This window comes from Garra rufa, chromosome 6 (assembly GCF_049309525.1).
Source record: "Garra rufa chromosome 6, GarRuf1.0, whole genome shotgun sequence".
In the NCBI taxonomy this organism is placed as follows: domain Eukaryota; kingdom Metazoa; phylum Chordata; class Actinopteri; order Cypriniformes; family Cyprinidae; genus Garra; species Garra rufa.
The window spans coordinates 5,602,415-5,622,849 of record NC_133366.1 but is presented as its reverse complement, the minus strand read 5'-3'; the positions used below and the strand labels follow the sequence as shown (position 1 = coordinate 5,622,849).

The 20,435-nt window shown below is 36.8% G+C and overlaps 1 protein-coding gene across 2 annotated transcripts; it reads left to right on the top strand.

The window, feature by feature from the left end:
• Positions 1-5,238: 5,238 nt before the first annotated feature.
• Positions 5,239-15,078, top strand: LOC141337464 (B-cell receptor CD22-like). 2 transcript variants are annotated; one of them, XM_073843288.1, is made up of 8 exons: positions 5,239-5,287; positions 5,550-5,615; positions 6,075-6,425; positions 6,515-6,763; positions 11,967-12,221; positions 12,315-12,557; positions 12,819-12,871; positions 14,848-15,078. In XM_073843288.1, the coding sequence occupies exons 2-7, from the start codon at positions 5,558-5,560 to the stop codon at positions 12,851-12,853; spliced, it is 1,191 nt and encodes a 396-aa protein (XP_073699389.1). In that variant the 5' UTR covers positions 5,239-5,287; positions 5,550-5,557; the 3' UTR covers positions 12,854-12,871; positions 14,848-15,078. The 2 variants fall into 2 exon arrangements, with proteins under 2 accessions (XP_073699389.1, XP_073699388.1); XM_073843287.1 differs by having other exon boundaries at positions 5,246-5,287; positions 5,547-5,615.
• Positions 15,079-20,435: the final 5,357 nt, after the last annotated feature.

Below are 20,435 nucleotides of genomic sequence, written 5' to 3'. Positions count from 1 at the left end.
TAGTGTTGTATTGTTCTCACCACTGTTGTGTAACTGTTCCAGGATTTCCAAGTTGATGCCCCCTATTTTTCTTGGCTTGAGTTTTATTATTGCTGTTTTTTTGTAAAATAGGTGTACATTCTTAAAAAGGATGTGTTAAAAACAACACAGCCTGTGTTGTTACTTAACACACCTTTGTGTCTAGTTAAGAACAACACATTTTGTGTTAGTTTTAACTCAACCAGTGTGTTATTCCAGCTAACACAGAAAATGTGTTGTTTTTTTTCTACACACTATTGTGTTATAAATACACAACTTGTGTCAAGTATGTGTTATTTTTTAACAAATTTTGTATGCAATAAAGACACTGCAAACGAATGTATAGTTTAAACACAATTTATTAAACCTGCTTCTAACAATTACATAAAAACTCAAAAAGGTTAAAAAGGAGAGGTAAACAATCACAATACAGTCATTTCAACATTTTAATTATTCATTGAGTGAAAAGTTGTTAATGGTTTATAAAGTTTGTACTTAAAAAAAAAAGTGGTATTTGACAACCTCTTAAGCATTAATCGTTTTATTTACATATTTTTATCAGCATACAAGTGGTGGTGAGGGTCGGTGAGATGAAGTCTCTCGTTTGTCTCTGTCTCGTCAGTAACTGCCACAATCGCTTAAAGCCTGGGATACACTGTGCGATATTATCAATCGTTGCTCTTGGCTCTAGCTCAAACTGCACGACAGAATCGCAGGGTGTAAAAGTTCGCAGCTCACGATTTATGTTCTCACACTGTACGACCCGATGCTCTTATGCGATCTTACCGCTCACACTGTGCGTCCAATATCGCACGTCGGACTTGAAACAGAAGAAGAAGAACAACAAAAACACGGTAGTAGGATGCTGACAAGGAATGATGAGGGTCACCAGAGCAAAAAGCGCTCGATATCGTGCCTTTCCGTGAGTTCGTGTAAGCGCATGGACTTTTTTTATCTTTTTTTTTTATGATGTTATTTGTATCTGAAGAATGTTCTTTTTTTATTATTATTTTTTTTATTGAACTTTTGAAATAACAGAACATGTTGCTTCCTTCTAGTGATGGGTCGTTCTTGAACGATTCGCTCATTTTGAACGAATCTTTAATGTGACTCGGGACAAACGAGTCGTCTCGGGGAGTGATTCGTTCAGTCGCGCATGCGCAACATCCTATTACTGGAATTAGTTCACCTGTTTTTAGAGTCGTTAGGCGAGGTGAGCGAACCATAGACTAAAGTAGACATAGACTTAAATCTAAGCCCTAGCCCGGCCCTGGTCCGAGACGCACAGGCTGTAGCCCGGCCCGTGTCCGACAGCTTATCAAAAATTTTGGCCCGAGTCCGACCCGAAGCCCGTCTTTTTTTCCGCCAAACAGCTTATACTGTTACAGCCATTAAAATAGACCAGATTTCGTATTTAATAGAAAGTTTATGTTTTTTCGTTTCGTTTTTTTTATCAGAACAATTTAGAGAAAAGTTTGGAGTTTTTTGTTTGTTTGTTTGTTTGTTTTTTAAATGTAAGTTAGTTTTTTAAGTGACATCGATATCCAAGCGGTATGTGGTCCACAGTGTGTTTACTCAATTTAACCATATATCAAATCAACACTTGACTAGTCTACAATGCAATTCACAGATATAAAACAAACATCAATATAGCAAAATGTTAGATTTAAAGTTTATTATCACCATCTCAGAACAAAGGCATTTCAAACAGGGCAGGCAGTTCTGCTGCGCAAAACCGGAACATAAAGTCGCAGTGGTAAAGTAAACGAATATTGAACAAATATATAAAGAATAAATAATAATATAGAAAACTTAAAAAACACAACTTTACCACGTGGCTGAAAATCTCTCTGCGGTATGTGAGCACAGTGGAGCGGCAACAATTTCCCCCGCACTCCTTGCATTTAATAATCCAGCTCCACTCCTCTCTCACTGATGTCAGAAACACCGCTCCGCGTCAAAAAACAAAAACAAAAAAAAAAAAACAAATTAAGTTTGAAATGTAACAGTCCTGTTCATAAAATATAATAAAATAAAATAACAGGAGAGTTTCAAACATAGTGTGCAATATTTGTTCCGACCACAGCTAATAATTGTCAGCATTAAAAGAGTATTGCTGCTTTATCCAGTGCAAAGTTTGTAATGAAAATAATACGTTTTCGTCAGTTATTTTACCTACAGATCACATTATTTCTGATTTGAGTGATCCATCTCTATCAAGCTAAACAGCGGTGGTGGAGCGCTCTTGAAGAGAGTGAAAACCATGACGCTCCGACTTTTAAAAAAATCCGCTCCTTCCTCCATTCAAAATCACACCGCTCCACTCCGCGCTCCGCTCATACTCTGCTATGCGCGAGAAATCACTGGCGCTTCCGGGGACGCACTCATGAAATCATGAAATCACGCCCGATATATGTGCAAGTTATGACGTGAAAATTGGCCCGAAGCCCGGCCCTAGGGGCAAAAAAAAAAAAATTCGGGCCCCGACGGGCTCGGACTCAAATGCAGGGCTCTAGACTAAAGACCCAGGCAAACAATGATTTAATATTTTCTGTTTCTTATAGCATTATAGTTTTGTTTTGTTTTGTTTTGTTTTGTTTGAAGTGTGATTAACGTTTGTGTCAGCAGTAGATGTGTTAGGGAGGTTAAAGGCTAACATTTGAATTATATTTATTGTTAAAATGAACGAAATTACTCGAAAAAAGATTCGTTCATTTTGCTGAACGAGACTCAAAGGTCCGAGTCGGTAAAATGATCCGAACTTCCCATCACTACTTCCTTCACTTTCACTTTCGTGTTTGCACAGGCGCAGTGCCAGAGTTTTGGGGTAATCAGGTCGTAGACGCTCGTAGCATTGCTTCAACGGTGCGATACACTCACGAGGGCCGACCAGAATTTCAAACCAGTTTGATTTTCATCCGACCATACGATTGTCGATCGTGAGAGGGTAATCGCTTCTCGTTACCCTGTGTATACTACACGATGTGAGACGCACGAGTCAGCTGAAAATCGGCCCGATCCAAGAAATTCTCGCACGAGTGAAAAATCGTGGCAAAAAGGGTCAAAAATCGTACAGTGTATGCCCGGCTTAAGGAGCGTCTTCCATTCAAAGCGTATCTAAGAGTAAAATAAAGATACGTTTGTTATTTATAGGCTGCTACACATAGCGAATATTATGAAATAGCGATAGCTAAAAAGGCAAGAAAAGCTTAAGCATCAGAGATTATGTTAGTGTTAGGGCAATTTGCACAATATGTGAGAAGCCCCTGTCTGCAGCCAAGTAAAACAGGAAAGGACGATGGTTTCATAAGATTCAAAGGAGAGTGGGAGAAATAAGGTGTACAGGGAGGAATAGGCGAGAAGAGACAAAAATATCAAGGCTTCGGTTTGGACACACGGGATTAAATGGAACATTACTGAAAATAGGTAAACATGGCACAGGGAAATGTGAATATTGCGGGCATGAAGAAACAGTGGAACACGTCATATTAGAGTGCAGGAAATATGAAACTGAAAAAAGACAATTGACCCTTATGCACGGAGTGTAATATGGAATTACCCAATATAACCAAAAGATGGCAGCAGAGGATTATTTATTATGCAGCTGCCTTTTAAACTCCCTATATTTTTCAAGACGTTTTGCTTTTCGATTTATTATAAAATTACTAGTATAATAGATTGTATTACTTTTACCGTCCTTAAGTGTATAGTATAGCAAGTGCAGAAAATCATTAAGCTCACACAGAAACAGCCTATAAGGGTGAATTATTTAAATAATAATATAGAGTTCATTACAAATACATTAAATAATTATGGTATAATAATTAAATAATGCACCCAATATGAATCGATAGGAATATGAAATATTTAATAAAATTTAATAACTACATCTTTTAAGTTTTATCTTGAACTGTAAAATCTATTGAATAGCATATATTTAACCAATATGTGGATAAAAACGAACAAAGTACGTTCATATTACGGCACAGTACAGTTGACCAGAAATTAATTAGCATGGCTTGACTAAACAAGTAATCCGATATGGTCAATCAATAGCGAAATTAGAAGAAATGAAAATATGTTTCAATTTAGTAGATATACTTCGGGAAGGGTCAACAGATGGTTATAGGGTGTTATTTCAATTGCTTAGAGAAATTAATGTATTTGAGCACAGAGGACCCAGATTGCTGTTTCGCGTGTCACTATTAGATCGGGAGTGAGAATCAGAAATAAATGTGAACATTATTATCTTAAATAAATAACAGTGAAATTCATTCATGTGTCATCATAATTCATTCATGTGTCATAAATGTTTGTATTTATAAACAACTCTGATGTTTAACATCTCTTTTCTATTTATTAATTTAATAACGTAAGGATAGTGGACACTCTTGCTGATAATTTTCCACATTTATGTATCTTATTAACAATTAAGACAATAATAAAAAAACCTGTAAATAAACACCACTGGTTAACATTTTGATTTATAGTCACGGATTGCCAGAAATGGGATAACTAAACAGCGGAAAGATGTTTTGCTTGTAAATGTATGTAACCTTGGACCACAAACCAGTCATAAGCGCACGTTTAAAAAAAAAAAAAAACTTAATTGAGATTTGTACACATCTGAAAGCTGAATAAATAAGCAAAGGATTCCGCGTTTATATAATTCATAAGTATAGTTTCCAACTGCATTTCCTGTTGATCGTGGCAGCGACGTCAATCCATTTCACTAACCAATGAGATGAGTTGTGGGAGGGATGTTGCGTCGACGTCATTAATTTACCTACAACCAATGAGAAGGCATGTGGGCGGGGCGACACGTGCAGCCCCACCCCAGATTCAGCCCCGCCTCGATCTGCAGGCTGCAGACAGGTGCACTTGGATGAAGTGAGGCAAGCAGCAATGTGATTGGCTGATATTTAACACATATTGTGTTGGACACACTGTGTTGGATATTTTCTTTTTTCTTTTTCATTTTTAACACACATTTAACACAAAGTAACACAAAATGTGCTAAAATAGACATAACACAAACAATGTGTTAAAAATTAACACATCCTTTTTGAGAGTGTATTTAAGTGACAAAATTGCATTCTTCGGTTTCACACTGATTGTTTTTGATGCAAAAAGAGGCAAATAAATGCAGAGGAAGAAGCAGGTAAACACGTCATGTGGAGTTTATGAGGAAACATCTGACATTTCCTTCCTCTGCTTGGTCATTGTTGATCATTTCACCTCTGATGGTCAAGAGACTCACTGAAACACGGTAAAACTATTCCATATTTCTCTGTTTTTACTCCATTTGTAAACATTAATTTGTAAAACTTGGATTTTTTTTCTATTGCTTTTCTGTTGCATATAAATGTTTAGTTATATTCAATAGTGTGATCTTGAATCCATAATGATCCAGGCATTTGATGTCCTTAATGGTATAGATCATTTAATATATGTGAAGATATAGTGATTTAACTTTATATCATGTTATGATCTGTGCAGTAAATTTTTATTTATTGGCTGTTGTACAGTAGTTGTTGCAATGCTGATGTTAATCAGAATGACTCCTCTTCCTCTGATCTCTCTGCTTATGATTTATGGTGAGTCTCTTTCAGCAAAACTTCCTCTATAATCACTAACAAAATTAATATAATTTAAATCTTTTTCAAAGTATTTCACTATTTGTGCAACATCAATTGGGGCAAATGTCATATTCCTGTTCTTCCTCACCCTCCACTCATCTTCTTTCTTTGCTCATATTTCAGCATTTGCATATGCAGTTGTTAATGTATTTATTATGAAATTTGTTTCAGGGGTTTACAGTTTTGAAATCTGAATTTCGAGCATTAGGGGGGTAATAATTTTAGCACATGTCAACACTGACCTCTAGTTGAGCATTTTTGTTGGGTTCTGACTTCATTGGGCTTTTTAACTATTGTCTGCTCTGTAAATGTTATGTTGTAGAAACATGTAGTGTTATATTAAACAAATATCTGTCCCTGTGCACAAGTATGAATGATAAGTACTGCACATTATTCATTATTATTTCTGTGTTTCAGGGGTTTCTAGTGCTGATTGGGGTGTGAGTTACAGTCATTCACACATCTGTGCACTAAAGGACTCATCAGTGATAATGAGCTGCACTTATACATACCCTACTGGACACCAGATCAAGACAGTGTTCTGGACCAAAAACACTGTAAAGGGTGTAGAGCCTCCAGATCTGTCTGAGGATCCTGAATACAGTCAGAGGCTTCAGTATCTGGGAGATAAACAGCAGAACTGCACCATCAGACTGAGTCATGTGACACAGAAAGATGAACACACATACTGTTTCAGATTCACTACTAATAAAGGTGGCATATGGCTTGGTTATCCAGGAGTGAGTCTTACTGTCAAAGATGACCCAGGTGAGGTTTGACTCTTCTTCTGTGCATTATGTTGAATAATAATGAGTGTATGACAGCAGCACTAGATATAATGTGTGTGTTGTGTTCAGATCTTCAGGTGGAGTCTCCTGAGAGAGTGACAGAGGGAGATTCAGTCCGTCTGACATGTAAAAGCAGCTGCACTCTGACTGACAGAGCAACATTCATCTGGTACAGAAACTCACAGCCATTAACTGAGAGAAGAGACACAAACAATCAACTCCTGCTGCAGTCAGTCAGAAGAGAGGATGCAGGCAGATATAGCTGTGCTCTACATGGACACACTTACATCTCTCCTGATGTTCATCTCAATGTCATGTGTGAGTACAGATTGACTTTTACTTCTTAAAGTTGTCTCTATTGTGTTTAAATATATAAACATATTTAACATATGACATAAAATGTAGCTAATCAGTGTCCTCAAAAGTATTTTTTTTTCAACCCTAACGAGCCAGTGCTAAAATCAGGACTAGGTCTGAATAAATCCAAACAATTCAATTCAATTCAATTCAAGTTTATTTGTATAGCGCTTTTTACAATACAGATTGTTGCAGAGCAGCTGCACAAAAGTTTTAGGCTACTACAATATATTTAGTAGCTTATTAGTGGTGAATACTGTATGTTGAGTCGATGTACATATGATATAAATATTAAATCAGTAACTGTGTAATTAAAAAGATTATGAACACTAATTGCAATGGTTATGTGCTGTAATCAAACTTGTAGGAAAATTATGTAGTGCTGTATGTTGTTTCAAGGCTGGCATCATCTGCGGTCCTCTGAGGGGTTGGCATCATCTCTTCTTCTGAATCCAGACTGAATCTTGTGTAATTCCTAGTTACCACGGGATGGAAATCCCGTGGCAAAGACAGAGAAACAGAGAAATAATTAGCGTAGCTGCTGTTCCAACTTCCGACCAAACAAAAATGATGGTTTAGCCCAAGCTGAAGAATATTAATGTGCATTTGATCAGATGTAACTGAAATTACAACGTTATGAGATACATAATGTGAATGCTTGGCTAAAGAGATGAGTCTAGATTTAAACATACAGAGTGTGTCTGAACCCCGAACGTTATCAGGAAGGCTATTCCAGAGTTTGGGAGCCAAATGAGAAAAGGCTCTCCCTCCTTTAGTGGACTTTGCTATCCTAGGTACTACTAAAAGTCCAGAGTTTTGCGACCTTAGGGAGCGTGAGGGATTGTAGCGTAGTAGGAGACTAGTTAGGTATGCAGGAGCTAAACAATTAAGGGCCTTATAGGTAAGAAGTAATATTTTGTAAGTGATACGGAACCTAATAGGTAGCCAGTGTAGAGACTGTAAAATTGGGGTAATATGATCATATTTTCTTGACCTGGTAAGGACTCTAGCAGCTGCATTTTGGACTACCTGTAGCTTGTTAATTGAAGAAGCCGGACAACCACCTAGTAGTGCATTACAATAGTCCAGTCTAGACGTCATGAATGCATGAACTAACTTTTCTGCATCAGAAACAGGTAACATGTTCCGTAGCTTAGCAATGTTTCGAAGATGAAAGAATGCTGTTTTTGTAACATAGGAAATATGATTTTCAAAAGACAGGTTGCTGTCTAATATAACACCTAGATTTTTGACTGTAGAGGAAATAACAGTACATCCGTCTAGTTGCAAGTTGCAGTTTAAGAGATTCTGTGTACTGTTTTTTGGTCCAATAAGTAATATCTCAGTCTTATCTGAATTTAACAGTAGAAAATTATTGGTCATCCAGTCTTTCACATTTTTAACACACTCTGTTAACTTTGCTAAGTTAGAAGTTTCATCTGGTCTTGTTGAAATATATAGTTGAGTGTCATCAGCATAACAATGGAAACTAATCCCATATTTCCTAATAATATTACCGAGGGGTAACATGTAAATTGAAAATAGTAGTGGACCTAGGACAGATCCTTGTGGCACTCCATACTTTACTGGTGTTAGCTGCGATGACTCCCCGTTTAAATAAACAAAGTGGTAGCGATCGGACAGGTATGATCTGAACCATCCTAAAGCCTGCCCTTGAATACCTGTATAGTTTTGTAATCGATCTATGAGTATTTCATGATCTATAGTGTCGAACGCAGCACTAAGATCAAGTAAAACTAGCAATGAGACGCAGCCTTGATCTGACGCAAGTAGCAAGTCGTTTGTGATTTTTACAAGTGCAGTTTCTGTGCTATGGTAGGGCCTGAAACCTGACTGAAATTCTTCAAAGATATTATTATTTTGCAAGAAGGAGCACAATTGAGCGGACACAACTTTTTCTAGGATTTTAGACATAAATGGAAGATTAGAAATGGGTCTGTAATTTGCCAGTTCACTAGGGTCTAGCTGTGGTTTCTTAATAAGAGGTTTAATAACTGCTAGTTTGAATGGTTTTGGGACATGACCTAAAGATAATGATGAGTTAACAATATTAAGAAGCGGTACTTCTGCTACAGGTAACAACTCTTTTAGTAATTTAGTGGGTACAGGATCTAATAGGCATGTTGTTGGTTTAGATGTGGTGATAAGTTTATTTAATTCTTTCTGTTCTATAGTTGTAAAGCACTGGAGTTTTTCTTTGGGTGTAATGACTAATGTTGAAGTATCAGTTGCTGTAGTATCTATATTAGTTATTGTATTTCTAATATTGTCTATTTTATCAGTAAAGAAATTCATAAAGACGTTACTGTTAAACTGTGCAGGAATATTCAGGTCAGGAGGTGTTCGGTTATTTGTTAATCTAGCCACTGTGCTAAATAAAAACCTTGGATTGTTTTGGTTTTTTTCTATGAGTTGGTGGATATACTCGGCTTTAGCAGCTTTTAAAGCCCGTCTATAGCTGGACATACTGTTTTTCCATGCAATTTTAAAAACTTCTAAGTTAGTTTTTCTCCATTTACGCTCAAGATTACGAGTTTCTTTTTTGAGAGAATGGGTATTACTGTTGTACCATGGCACAGTACGTTTTTCTCTAACCTTTTTTAGCTTGATTGGGGCAACAGCTTCTAATGTGTTAGAGAAGATAGTGCCCATGTTACTAGTCATTTTGTCTAGTTCATGTTTATTTATGGGTGCACAGAGCAGCTGAGATAAATCAGGCAGGTTATTTGCGAATCTATCTTTGGTAGCAGGAACAATAGTTCTGCCCAGACGATAGCGCGGAGCTATATAGTTAACATCAGTGATACGCAGCATGCACGATACAAGGAAATGATCGGTAACATCATCGCTTTGAGGTACGATATCTATATCAGTAAGATCAAGTCCGTGCGATATAATTAGATCTAGTGTATGATTAAAACGATGAGTGGGCCCAGTGACGTTTTGTTTGACTCCAAAAGAGTTTAACAGGTCATTGAACGCAAGTCCTAACGCATCATTTGTATTATCAACATGAATGTTAAAATCTCCAACAATTAATGCTTTATCAAAATTAACCAATAGGTCAGAAAGGAAATCTGCAAATTCTTTTAGGAAATCTGTATACGGCCCTGGAGGTCTATACACAGTAGCCAGAGCAAGAGATAGGAGAGATTTATTTTGCATATCTGACAGAGTAACATTGAGTAGAAGTACTTCAAATGAATTAAACCTGTACCCTGTTTTCTGGGTAACATTGAAAATATCACTATAAATTGTTGCTACACCACCGCCACGGCCGATCTGACGGGGTTCATGCTTATAACAGTAGTTTGGTGGAGTAGATTCATTCAGACCAATATAATCGTTTGGTTTTAGCCAAGTTTCAGTCAAGCAGAGTACATCAAAACTGTTATCTGTGATTATTTCATTTACAGTAAGTGCTTTGGGTGCGAGTGATCTAATGTTTAGGAGCCCAAGCTTTAAAAATTGATTTTGTTCATTTATTGTGCATTTTTTTGGTCTAATCACGATTAGATTTGTTCTAGATCCTGCATTAAATTTTAGTTTTGACCTCACTATTCGAGGAACAGACACAGTCTTTATAGGTTGGACAGCACCAATACTATCGTTTAAATGTGCATGACAAAAGCCATCATCACAACTATTTGAAGAATTGCTTACTAGTCAAATGGAGCGCAGTGTCCTGGAGATGTTGTCCGACAGGAGTTCTGCTCCGACTCTGCTGGGGTGCAGGCCATCAGCGCGGTAAAGCCTAGGGCGCTCCCAGAAAAGATTCCAATTATTAACAAAGAGCAGTTTTTGTTCTTTACACCATGACAACAACCATTCATTTAGAGCAAAAAGTCTACTGAACCTTTCGTGTCCACGTCGATACGTGGGAAGCGGTCCTGACACGATGATTCTCGTCGTGGGCGATGTGCTGCGTACCGTCTCGATCAGGCTCCTGAAATCCCTCTTCAGGACCTCCGTCTGCCGCCGCCTGACGTCGTTCACCCCCGCGTGCAGGACGATCGCGCCGACGCTCACATCGTCCTTCAGGATGGCAGGTATCTGTGAAGAGACATCAAGAACGCGAGCACCTGGTAGACAACGAGTGTGCACTTTACCGTTAGCTAAGTTAGCACGAACGTACCGGACGATGGAGTCTCCGACGATCACAGCGTCGCGTTCCGTCTCGCGGAGGGGAGCGAAGCGGTTCCGGGTGGAGATCTTGAAGACCGGGGGCGGCGGAGGGGGAGAGGTCCTGGCTCGGGGTCTGGCTCGCGCTTTCCTCTGCTGCTGCACCCAGGGTCCGTGGTGTCCCGGCGCCGGAGTGAATGACATCTGGGAGGATCGCGTCCTGGGTGCGGCGGATCTGTGCAGAGAATCACACGGAGTAGAGGTTATGGGAGTGTTAGGATTGAGCTGTACACTTACCCGGACAGATTCGAGTGAATCCTTTCGGATTCGCAGCTCAATCTGTTTCGCCTGGAGCTCCTGGATCTGATCTCCACTGCCTCCAGCTCCATCAGAACCGAGTGCAGCTCGAACGTGTCTTCACCTGCACTCAAAGGTAGACACAAATTCGCCATTAAAGCAAGTAACAGTGAGTAAGCAGTTTAAGTGTTTGTTAATAGAGAATAAACGATGCATGCAAGATTAGCCGCGGCCACGCTGGCAAAGCTAAACGGGTATAAGCTAGCTTAGTAGCAGACTCGGGAAAGCAAAAATAAAAACTAATGATAACAAGGCGTTCCGATTGTTTTTGTTGTACAACACGACGGGTATATTCACATGTTATGAAAAACAAAAAAATGATGGTGTATAGAATTGTTTTTAGGTTTAAACATAGAAAATAGTAATTTGACTCGACGGAGCTTCAACTCAAGGTGCGCGCTATAGGACAAAAAACAGTGTCTCACTAGTAATATTTTGATGCATAAAAATTGTAATCAAGGTAAAGACACAAACACATTTCAGTATACTCAAGTGTTTTTTATAATGGATGCTTGCTGAAGTGTGTTTTGGGGGAGTTTATGAGGATCAGTGGTGTTTATGTACATATGAACATCAGACAATGTTATGTGTGAGTACAGATTCATTAGATCTTTTTAAAAACTTGTTTGTGTTTGGAAAAACATTTAACTTTTGTCTTTTTTAGATGCACCAAAGAGCATCTCAGCGTCTATCAGTCCATCTGGTGAAATAGTGGAGGGAGATTCAGTGACTCTGATCTGCAGCAGTGATTCAAACCCACCTGCAGAAATCAACTGGTTTAAAGGAGGAACATTTGTAGGATCTGGAAGAATCTACAGCATCTCAAAGATCAGCTCTGATCACAGTGGAGAATACAAGTGCAAGTCCAGAAATCAACATGGAGAGAAATACTCTGATACTGTGACTTTAAATGTCATGTGTGAGTTAATGATGATTCAGTTACTGGTAACAAATGGATTAGTGGGTTAACAATCATAAAATATGAATAGTCTGCTTCTTTATTCTGTTTTAGATCCACCCAGGAACGTCTCAGTGTCTATAAATGGATCTGTTGAAATTGTGGAGGGAGATTCAGTGACTCTGATCTGCAGCAGTGATTCAAACCCACCTGCTCTGAACTTCAGCTGGTTTAAGGAGGATGAATCCTCAGCTGTTGGATCTGGACAGAGTTTCAGTGCACTACAGAGTGGACGCTTCTACTGTGAGGCTCACAATCAACATGGATCTCAGAGATCAGACATCGTTACGGTTACAGGTGATACTTGGTATTCTATGTTGAAAAATAGCAAATGATACTGTTAAAACTTTCCACTACATTAGGATGAGACATGGTTGAATTATGTTTGCACATTTGACAAAAGCACTCTTTCTCATTACAGCAGTTAGTAGATAGGAATATAGTTAGTTCATGCTAAAAGGTGTATAATGATGAAGTGTTGATTAAAATATATGTTTAAAAAAGGCATTAATAGTGAATGGTGACTGAGTTTTTCCACCTCTCACATCTTCTCCACAGAGGACAGAGAAAACCAAACAAAGAAACTCATATGATACTAGAGCAATATGACGGTGAGTAAATCATAACAGAATTTCTGACAGTATTTCAGACAATCTGATTATTTTTGGTCTTTCATGAACTCATGAGTTCAAGAGTCTTGAAGAGTCTGAAAATGTGTATTGTTGTTGAGCCTCCAGGAACAGGGTTTGAAAATGCTGCTTTAATTTTGTTGTGTGCATTCATATGAATAAAGTTCAGTACAAACAGGTGCAAACTGATGCATTCAGAACCATGAGGAAACTCATAAAACTAGCTAATGCAGAAAATCCACTGCCATGTGATGGAGCTTCAAATGATAATGAGAATTGATTTATTATTTAATTGTTTATGTTATGGAATGGGCACTGCTGTCTTGATTGCACTTTTGAGCAAAGTAATATATATAGTAAATGTAAAATGAAATGTTTAAGTAAATGTCTATAGCGTTTAATCATTTATGTTGAGTCAACATGCCATCATAAAGATATTAAGATAAATCTTGTGCCCTTTGTCCTTGGGTATCTACTTTATTTTTCCTGTAAAAGTGGGCGTGGCTATTTGTAAATGTAATGTGTCTGGCCTCTGGTCTTATCCGTGTCCAGCTATTTTTAGAGGTACAAAACAGCTTACCTCCGGAAAGGTGGAAAACTTGTATTATAATGTAAGAAGAGCGGCTGCTTGAACTGAAAAGCTTCAGTGATCTGTCCCATCACATTGAAGAGAGTCAAAGCAGCTTTTATTGTTTGAATTTCAGGACGGAATTAACAGAATTTGAAAGATGAGACTTTAATTGTCATTACAAGTAGTAAAGCACAAAGCTCTGGATTATTAACTGGAGAGCATGCTACAAATTATGTTTGGTGTAGAGAAAAAAGGTGTGATTTATAGGGTTATACAATACCACACTTTTAAGTAGTTCAGATCACAACAAACGCATGCAGATACGTGCACCCTGATGCTATGATTGTTCTAAACCTGGTTGAAAGAATCAAACAATAAAAACTTGATCTCCTTCGACTGTAAGTGTTGTTTCATCTGCCTTTAAATGAGTTTAACCCTCCTGTTACCCTAAAATCCGCTAACACCTTTTTCCCACTGGGGTCAATTTGACCCCAAATTTAAAACCTCTAGAATATGATATTTTTTTGCAAAAAAGGTTAGTATCAGGTAATTGATGTCTTTGTTGACTACTTAACAACCCTCTGAAACACCCCCCAACTTTCACTGTCAAACACCTGTGACAAAATCGCACTGACAGAAAACCTTTGCGTAGAGGCCATTTTCGATTGAGAGAGCAATTCAATTGACAGTGGTTCTCGCAATACTACAGGTATGGTTGTGTTAGTTTTTATTTTTATTTTTATTATACTTAACATATAAAATTATAGTGCATATTATAAAATCATAGCATGTTATAGTGACCTCAATATCACCCAAAACAAATGTGTGTAATTTTTTTTATATTTCTTATGTTTTATACAGCTAAAAGAACCTGGGGTCAAATTGACCCCAAAGAACACCGATGTAACAAAAATGTGTACAGGGCATTGAACAAATAATATCATGTTAGTTTTATGTTTACCAAGTTTTCCCCATTAAATTAGGAAAAGTCATTCAATCTGAAGCAAAAAAAAAAAAAAAGTCAATTATATATGTACATACGTTAAACATTGAATGGGGTCAAATTGACCCCAAGGATAACAGGAGGGTTAAGTTTCTTTAACACTCTGTAGTGTGATTTATATAAACAATCAGCAGTGTTAAATTAACACACACAATTCTTCCCTTTTCAGCTCAGAAATTTCAGCACTTGTTTTTATGGGAACCACTGCCAGTGTTAATTTAACTCTAAAGGTGTTAATTACTTATTTTAAGGTTTGATATGTGCTGTTAAAGTATTTCTGCTTTGACATTCATGTGTTATTTTGTTTATTCTGTGCTTCTGGTTGCAATTAAATTTGTACAGATCACATTGTCTTTATAAACAAGATGATGTTCTTCTCCGCAGAAGCTGTAACCCGTCCTGACCGCCTCCAGAATGATGTTCGCTCAATTTAACTAAAAAAAAAAAAAAGTACTTATTAAAATGTATGTTACACTTTCTTCTTATTATTTAAAACTTCAGCTATAAATGAACCTAAAATATCTCTCCATGAATGTTTACCATGTATCATTTATTTTTTAATTACAACATTGTGGCTTTTCTCCTTGTTTAAAGAATAAAGGTAAAAACATGTAATGATGTTTCATGTGGTGATACAACTTTTATTCTTTCTGAGTTATTATTATTGTTACTCTGTTAAATGGCCAGTTAAAAGTGCGGCATGACTTGTAATTACACACAGACTTTGCTTTCATGTTTAATAAACACTGATTACAGTTTCTCACTCTGGAAGGAGTTTAAGAATGTGCCCTTATTGTAGGAAGCAGTGATTAATATAGTGATTATAAATCTAATGTTACTCACATATCTGAAGAGCATTCATTACATATTCCCAGAAGGTCCGTGAACGGATTACAACACTCCACACAGCTGATGCACACTCTAAAAAATCGCACTGTAAAATAACAGTAATCTACTGGCAGCTGTGGTTGCCAGCATTATACTGTTATTTTATAGCTCTCTACCGTTAATTTACAGCTCTTCATTTTTACAGTATGTTACCGTTATTATACCATGTGGTAACTCATTTTATCTTGGAAACCAATTGCTTCAAACCATTTGAGTTAAAAAAAAAAAACTATTGTTTATATGGTGTTAGTACAGTGAACTTATTTAATTTGAGTCCACTAAGAAGAAATATTTCTTAATATAAACCCACAAACACTTAAAGTGTAATAAAGAAGCAATCGACTTTTACTCAAATCTTTATAGATTGTCATTAACTAACAAAAGCACAAATTTGTGTAACAAAGTGCTTAGTAAAGAGACTGTCACTATATCAGCAATTCCACAATTACTGTCTTTAAATAAAGCAGCAAAACCTCAGTGCTTGCGGCTCATCATTGCCTGAAGCACAAGCTCTACTCTCCAGCACAATGGTCACCCACAAAACTAAATTAAACTAACAGATCTCTCTTGTACAAAAACACACCAGTTAGGCACAATTAAATATTTACTCTCCTTACCAGTTAATGACTTTGCATGATTGTTTTTCTATGAAGATTCACTAATATTTTAGTGAAAATAACTTGATTTGCTTAGTAAATCTGACTGTTGTGTTTTACAGTATATTACTGTTTTTTCTTGAATTAACAGTAATCTACTGGCAGCTCTAATTGCCAGCATGTTACTGTTTTTCTACAGTGTTTTGCCGTAAATTAATTACAGTTTATTACTGTTAAATTACATTTCATGCTGTTTTTATTCATCGTGCATCTTTAACCCTTTAAAACCCAAAGCAAAATCCTCAGTTTTAAATGAACACTTATAATGTGTCAACACTACAGAGTGTTTGAGTTAATGAGATAATTATATGATTGATCACGTTCTGATTGAGCATTAGTGATGAACACCAGCTGTTAACAAACAAAATCCCTGAAGAAAAACACAAAATCAACTGACTTCAGCCACAGCCTTAGATGAAATCAACTGAAATAAAAGAAGACATTAAATCTCTCAAGATCTGATTAAACTCCTAAAACAGCATTACCAGCTTCACTTATTACCACACTGAATTTATTTCTGTCAGATGTCTACAGAAAAGAGTTGCAGAGGTTTAGATGTTTTTTTTTTTTCACTACCACAGTGGAGATCAGTGTTTACTTTAGTTGGGCTCTTGAACCTTGACACTTTAATGCTATTTTTTTTAGTTGTTGTAATTATGTGTTTGCAACATGCTTGTTATGGCAACAACAACAACAACAACAAAAAAAGATAACTAAAGACAAGAAAAAATCTAGAGTTGTTTATGGTTTGGTAATGACACAGGTTTTATCCAGTGTCTTTTCTTTCATTGAATATTGATGCTAGATTAAAAAAAAAATTGAGCATCCAGTTATGAAAACACCACTCATTTAAAAAAAAAAAAAAACTTTTGGTATAGTTTAGATACACACATCAAGAATCAAGTATGAATCTCAACAGTGATGAGGTTTTGTGCTGATACCCAGCATACATTGCAGCATGAAGCTTTCGAATTGTCACCATTGTTGAGATTCATGTGCTGATTCTTCATGTCTCCATTTGAGTTTAAATGCTTCAGTAGTTTTAAATATTATCTATTGAAGCTTTTACTCTGATTGCCACGTTACCAAAAAATCTCCTGCACAGCAAAATCCCCAGTGTTAATTTAACACTCTGAGTTTGGACACATATAGACACTGAAGCAGTGTTGAAGTTAACAAGATAATTAGGTTATTAACAAAGTGATGATTGATCATTATTGAAGACACCTGATGCTAATAAGCAGAATCACCAAAGGAGAAAACCAACAATTTTAAGCAACCATTATAGTGGTCAGTGTTTGCATTAGTTAGGCTCTTGGCCCTTAAATCTTCAATATTAGGTCTTGTTTGACTGCAATTACTGAGTTATAACAGCCAGACAAGCCAAGAGCAAAAATCATCAGGTGGCATTGACTGTGCTTGACATAATCATCATATAGTGACTTGAGTATTTGACATAGGATTTCCTTACAGACAAGAAACGTTGAACAAAAGAGCAATCAGTTTTGGCATAATCAGACAGATGATGTAAAAAAGAGTTTATTTTAATTTAGACACACAGACATGAAGAATCAGCGTGAGAACCACAACTACGGTGACCATCAAAAAGCGTGTTGTAACCAATCAGAACTCATCCATGACTCCCATCATGCATTGCGGCATGAATAAATTATGATAGTTCAGAGTTGATCTGTTTATCTGAATATGCCGTTTGTCACCATTGTTGAGATTCATGGGCTGGTTCTTGATGTCTATGTGTGCCTAAATGAAACACTTTTTTTAAAACAGGTTGTAAAAAAATCTTTCCAAAAAGTATAGGAAGTGTTGGATCTTCTGTGGATTGTCAAGGTTAATACAATAAGCAAAAAAGAAAAAAAAAAAACTAAGAGATTAGACACTAGGTGATTCACATCAAACGATGAATATGTTAAAACATAATCATCACCTGATGACATGAGCTTATGTCTGGCTTAACTCAAATACAGCAGCCAAACAAGCCCTAATATTGTAGATCTAAGGGTCAAGAGCCTAACTAATGCAAACACTGACCACTATAATGGTTGCTTAAAACTTTTGGTTTTCTCCTTTGGTGATTCTGCTTATTAGCATCAGGCGTCTTCAATAATGATCAATCATCACTTTGTTAATCACCTAATTATCTCGTTAACTTCAACACTGCTTCAGTGTCTATATGTGTCCACACTCAGAGTGTTAAATTAACACTGGGGATTTTGCTGTGTGCTGTAACACACTTGGTAGAAAAAAAACAACAACTATAGATCATGTTCATGCTCAACTAAAAACAGCCCACATCAACTGACCAGCATTACTGTCACTAATGCATCATAAAAACCCAGTTACAGCAAAAATATTTATGTTTAAATATCAAGAGTCAAGAGCCCAATTAAAACACTGATCTCCACAATGGTATCGTCAAACAAAACAAAACATCATCATCTAAACATCTGTTCATTCTCAATAAGATCTTCTATAGACATCTGACAGAAATAAAATCTGTCGGGTTAGAAATGCGTGAAGTTGGTAAAGCTGTGTGTTGAGTTGTTTAAATTTTCAGTTGATTTCATCTAAGGCTGTGGCTGAAGTCAGTTCTATAGTTCTTGTGTTTGTCTTGTTTCTCTGTCAATCAGTGATTCTGCTCATTAACAGCTGCTGGTCGTCAGTGTCTGAAGTCACTCATTAGTTTTCATTATCTCTGTAAGGTGGACTATATTAGTAAACTCATGTAGGGAATAGGGAATGAGGGTGTAGAGTTGGATTTTAAACACAGTCTCTGAGTGTCGATTTTGAACACTGTTAATTCACGATACATAGCAGCAGGCTACTTTTCGAAATTGACAAATAATACCCAGAATGCACTGTTTTAATGGAAAACAGCATGTTACTGTCAAAATTTGGCCGTTTTTTTACAGCAATTTTTAACAGTGCACCATTGACACTTCACATTTGCATCCACACTGCTGTTGTGACATCTGCAGCTGCATCTGTTATCACAGTTGCCTCTGCAGTTTTCATATCCTTCCTTGCTGTTCCCGCAACCCATGGCTCAAAATGTTATTTTCTGAATGTGATTTCATTAAGGTCCTTCAGCAAGACAATAAGCATGTGCTGCAGGGGTTTCTGACCAACCTTGCAACACCTGCCCAAACTTTAGGCCTATTTATAGTAGCGTGGCCACACGGTTTGCGACATCCCAGTTTGTTGGTGACCATAAAAGTTACTTCTCACATATTGATAATCTATAAACAGTTTCAGTTTTGTTATGAAGAGGTATCAATTTGGTTAATGCATCTATTGCCTATAAATTATGACCTTATCTCAGGTTGCTCAATTTAAAATCACATTTCTATGGACTGCAATTTACAGTTGTTTTATCGTATGTCTGGCATCATTTCAGTCAGTAAACGGCAGATCTGCTTCCAGTAAGTGTATAAAGCAGATTAATGCAGATGAGCTTGTCTGACAGTGGGTTAAAAGACATTTGTATTTGACATTTGTAAAAAAAAAAGGTTTAAGTAATATAGAGTGAGAATTGCGGTTAATGTTTCGGTAACATTTAAAATGTGTGTGCAAAACAGTCCAGGTCCTGTTATATCCTACACACAAACAATTTAACCTAGTATGTGACTACTTTGAAACAGAGTGTTTCGATAATCTATATGATTATATAATGCTCTCATTCTTTACAGCTGAAGTTGCTGGTGAAAATATATATTACACGATTTGTAACCAGCAGACAGTTCATCAAATGCAGAAGGTCTAAAACAGTTTAGGCAAAACATTTCTTTTCGTTTTTTTTTTTTTTTTGTATCAGATTATATTGAGTTCAAAGACACTTTACTGTGGTCAAAGTAAAGCAGCTGTTTATGTCATCTGTTTAAGGGTTTATAGTGTTGAATTGTTCAGATCACTATTGTCTAACTGTTGTGGAATTTCCAAGTCAACACCCTGTACTTTTCCTGGCATGTGTTTCAGTTTCCTTGTTTTGAACTTTTTTTTCTTTGTTAGTTTTGTAGAATAGGGTGTTAAAGTGAAAAGACTGCATTATTGAGGCTGAGAAAGAAACAATTTAGAGTTCATGAAACATCTGACATTTTCTTCCTCCGTTTGGTCTCTGTTTTCATCATGTCACTTTGAAAGATTGGTCTCTATGTGGTTTACTGAAGGCTGAGATTGGGTGGCAATATTAAAACGTGTTCTAGCCCAGTTCAATGCTGATTATAAGATATTTATAAGAGATTTAAGTAAGTTATGGCTCATGTCTGTAGTCCAGATCTGGGCCACACAAGTAATTATTTTCCTGCATGTGGGACGAGTGTAACTGGTTGTTTGGCCCAGAGCTGGGCCAGATGACAATTGCTATATGGGCGGGCTGAGAAAGAAACAATTAAGAGTTCATGAAACATGACA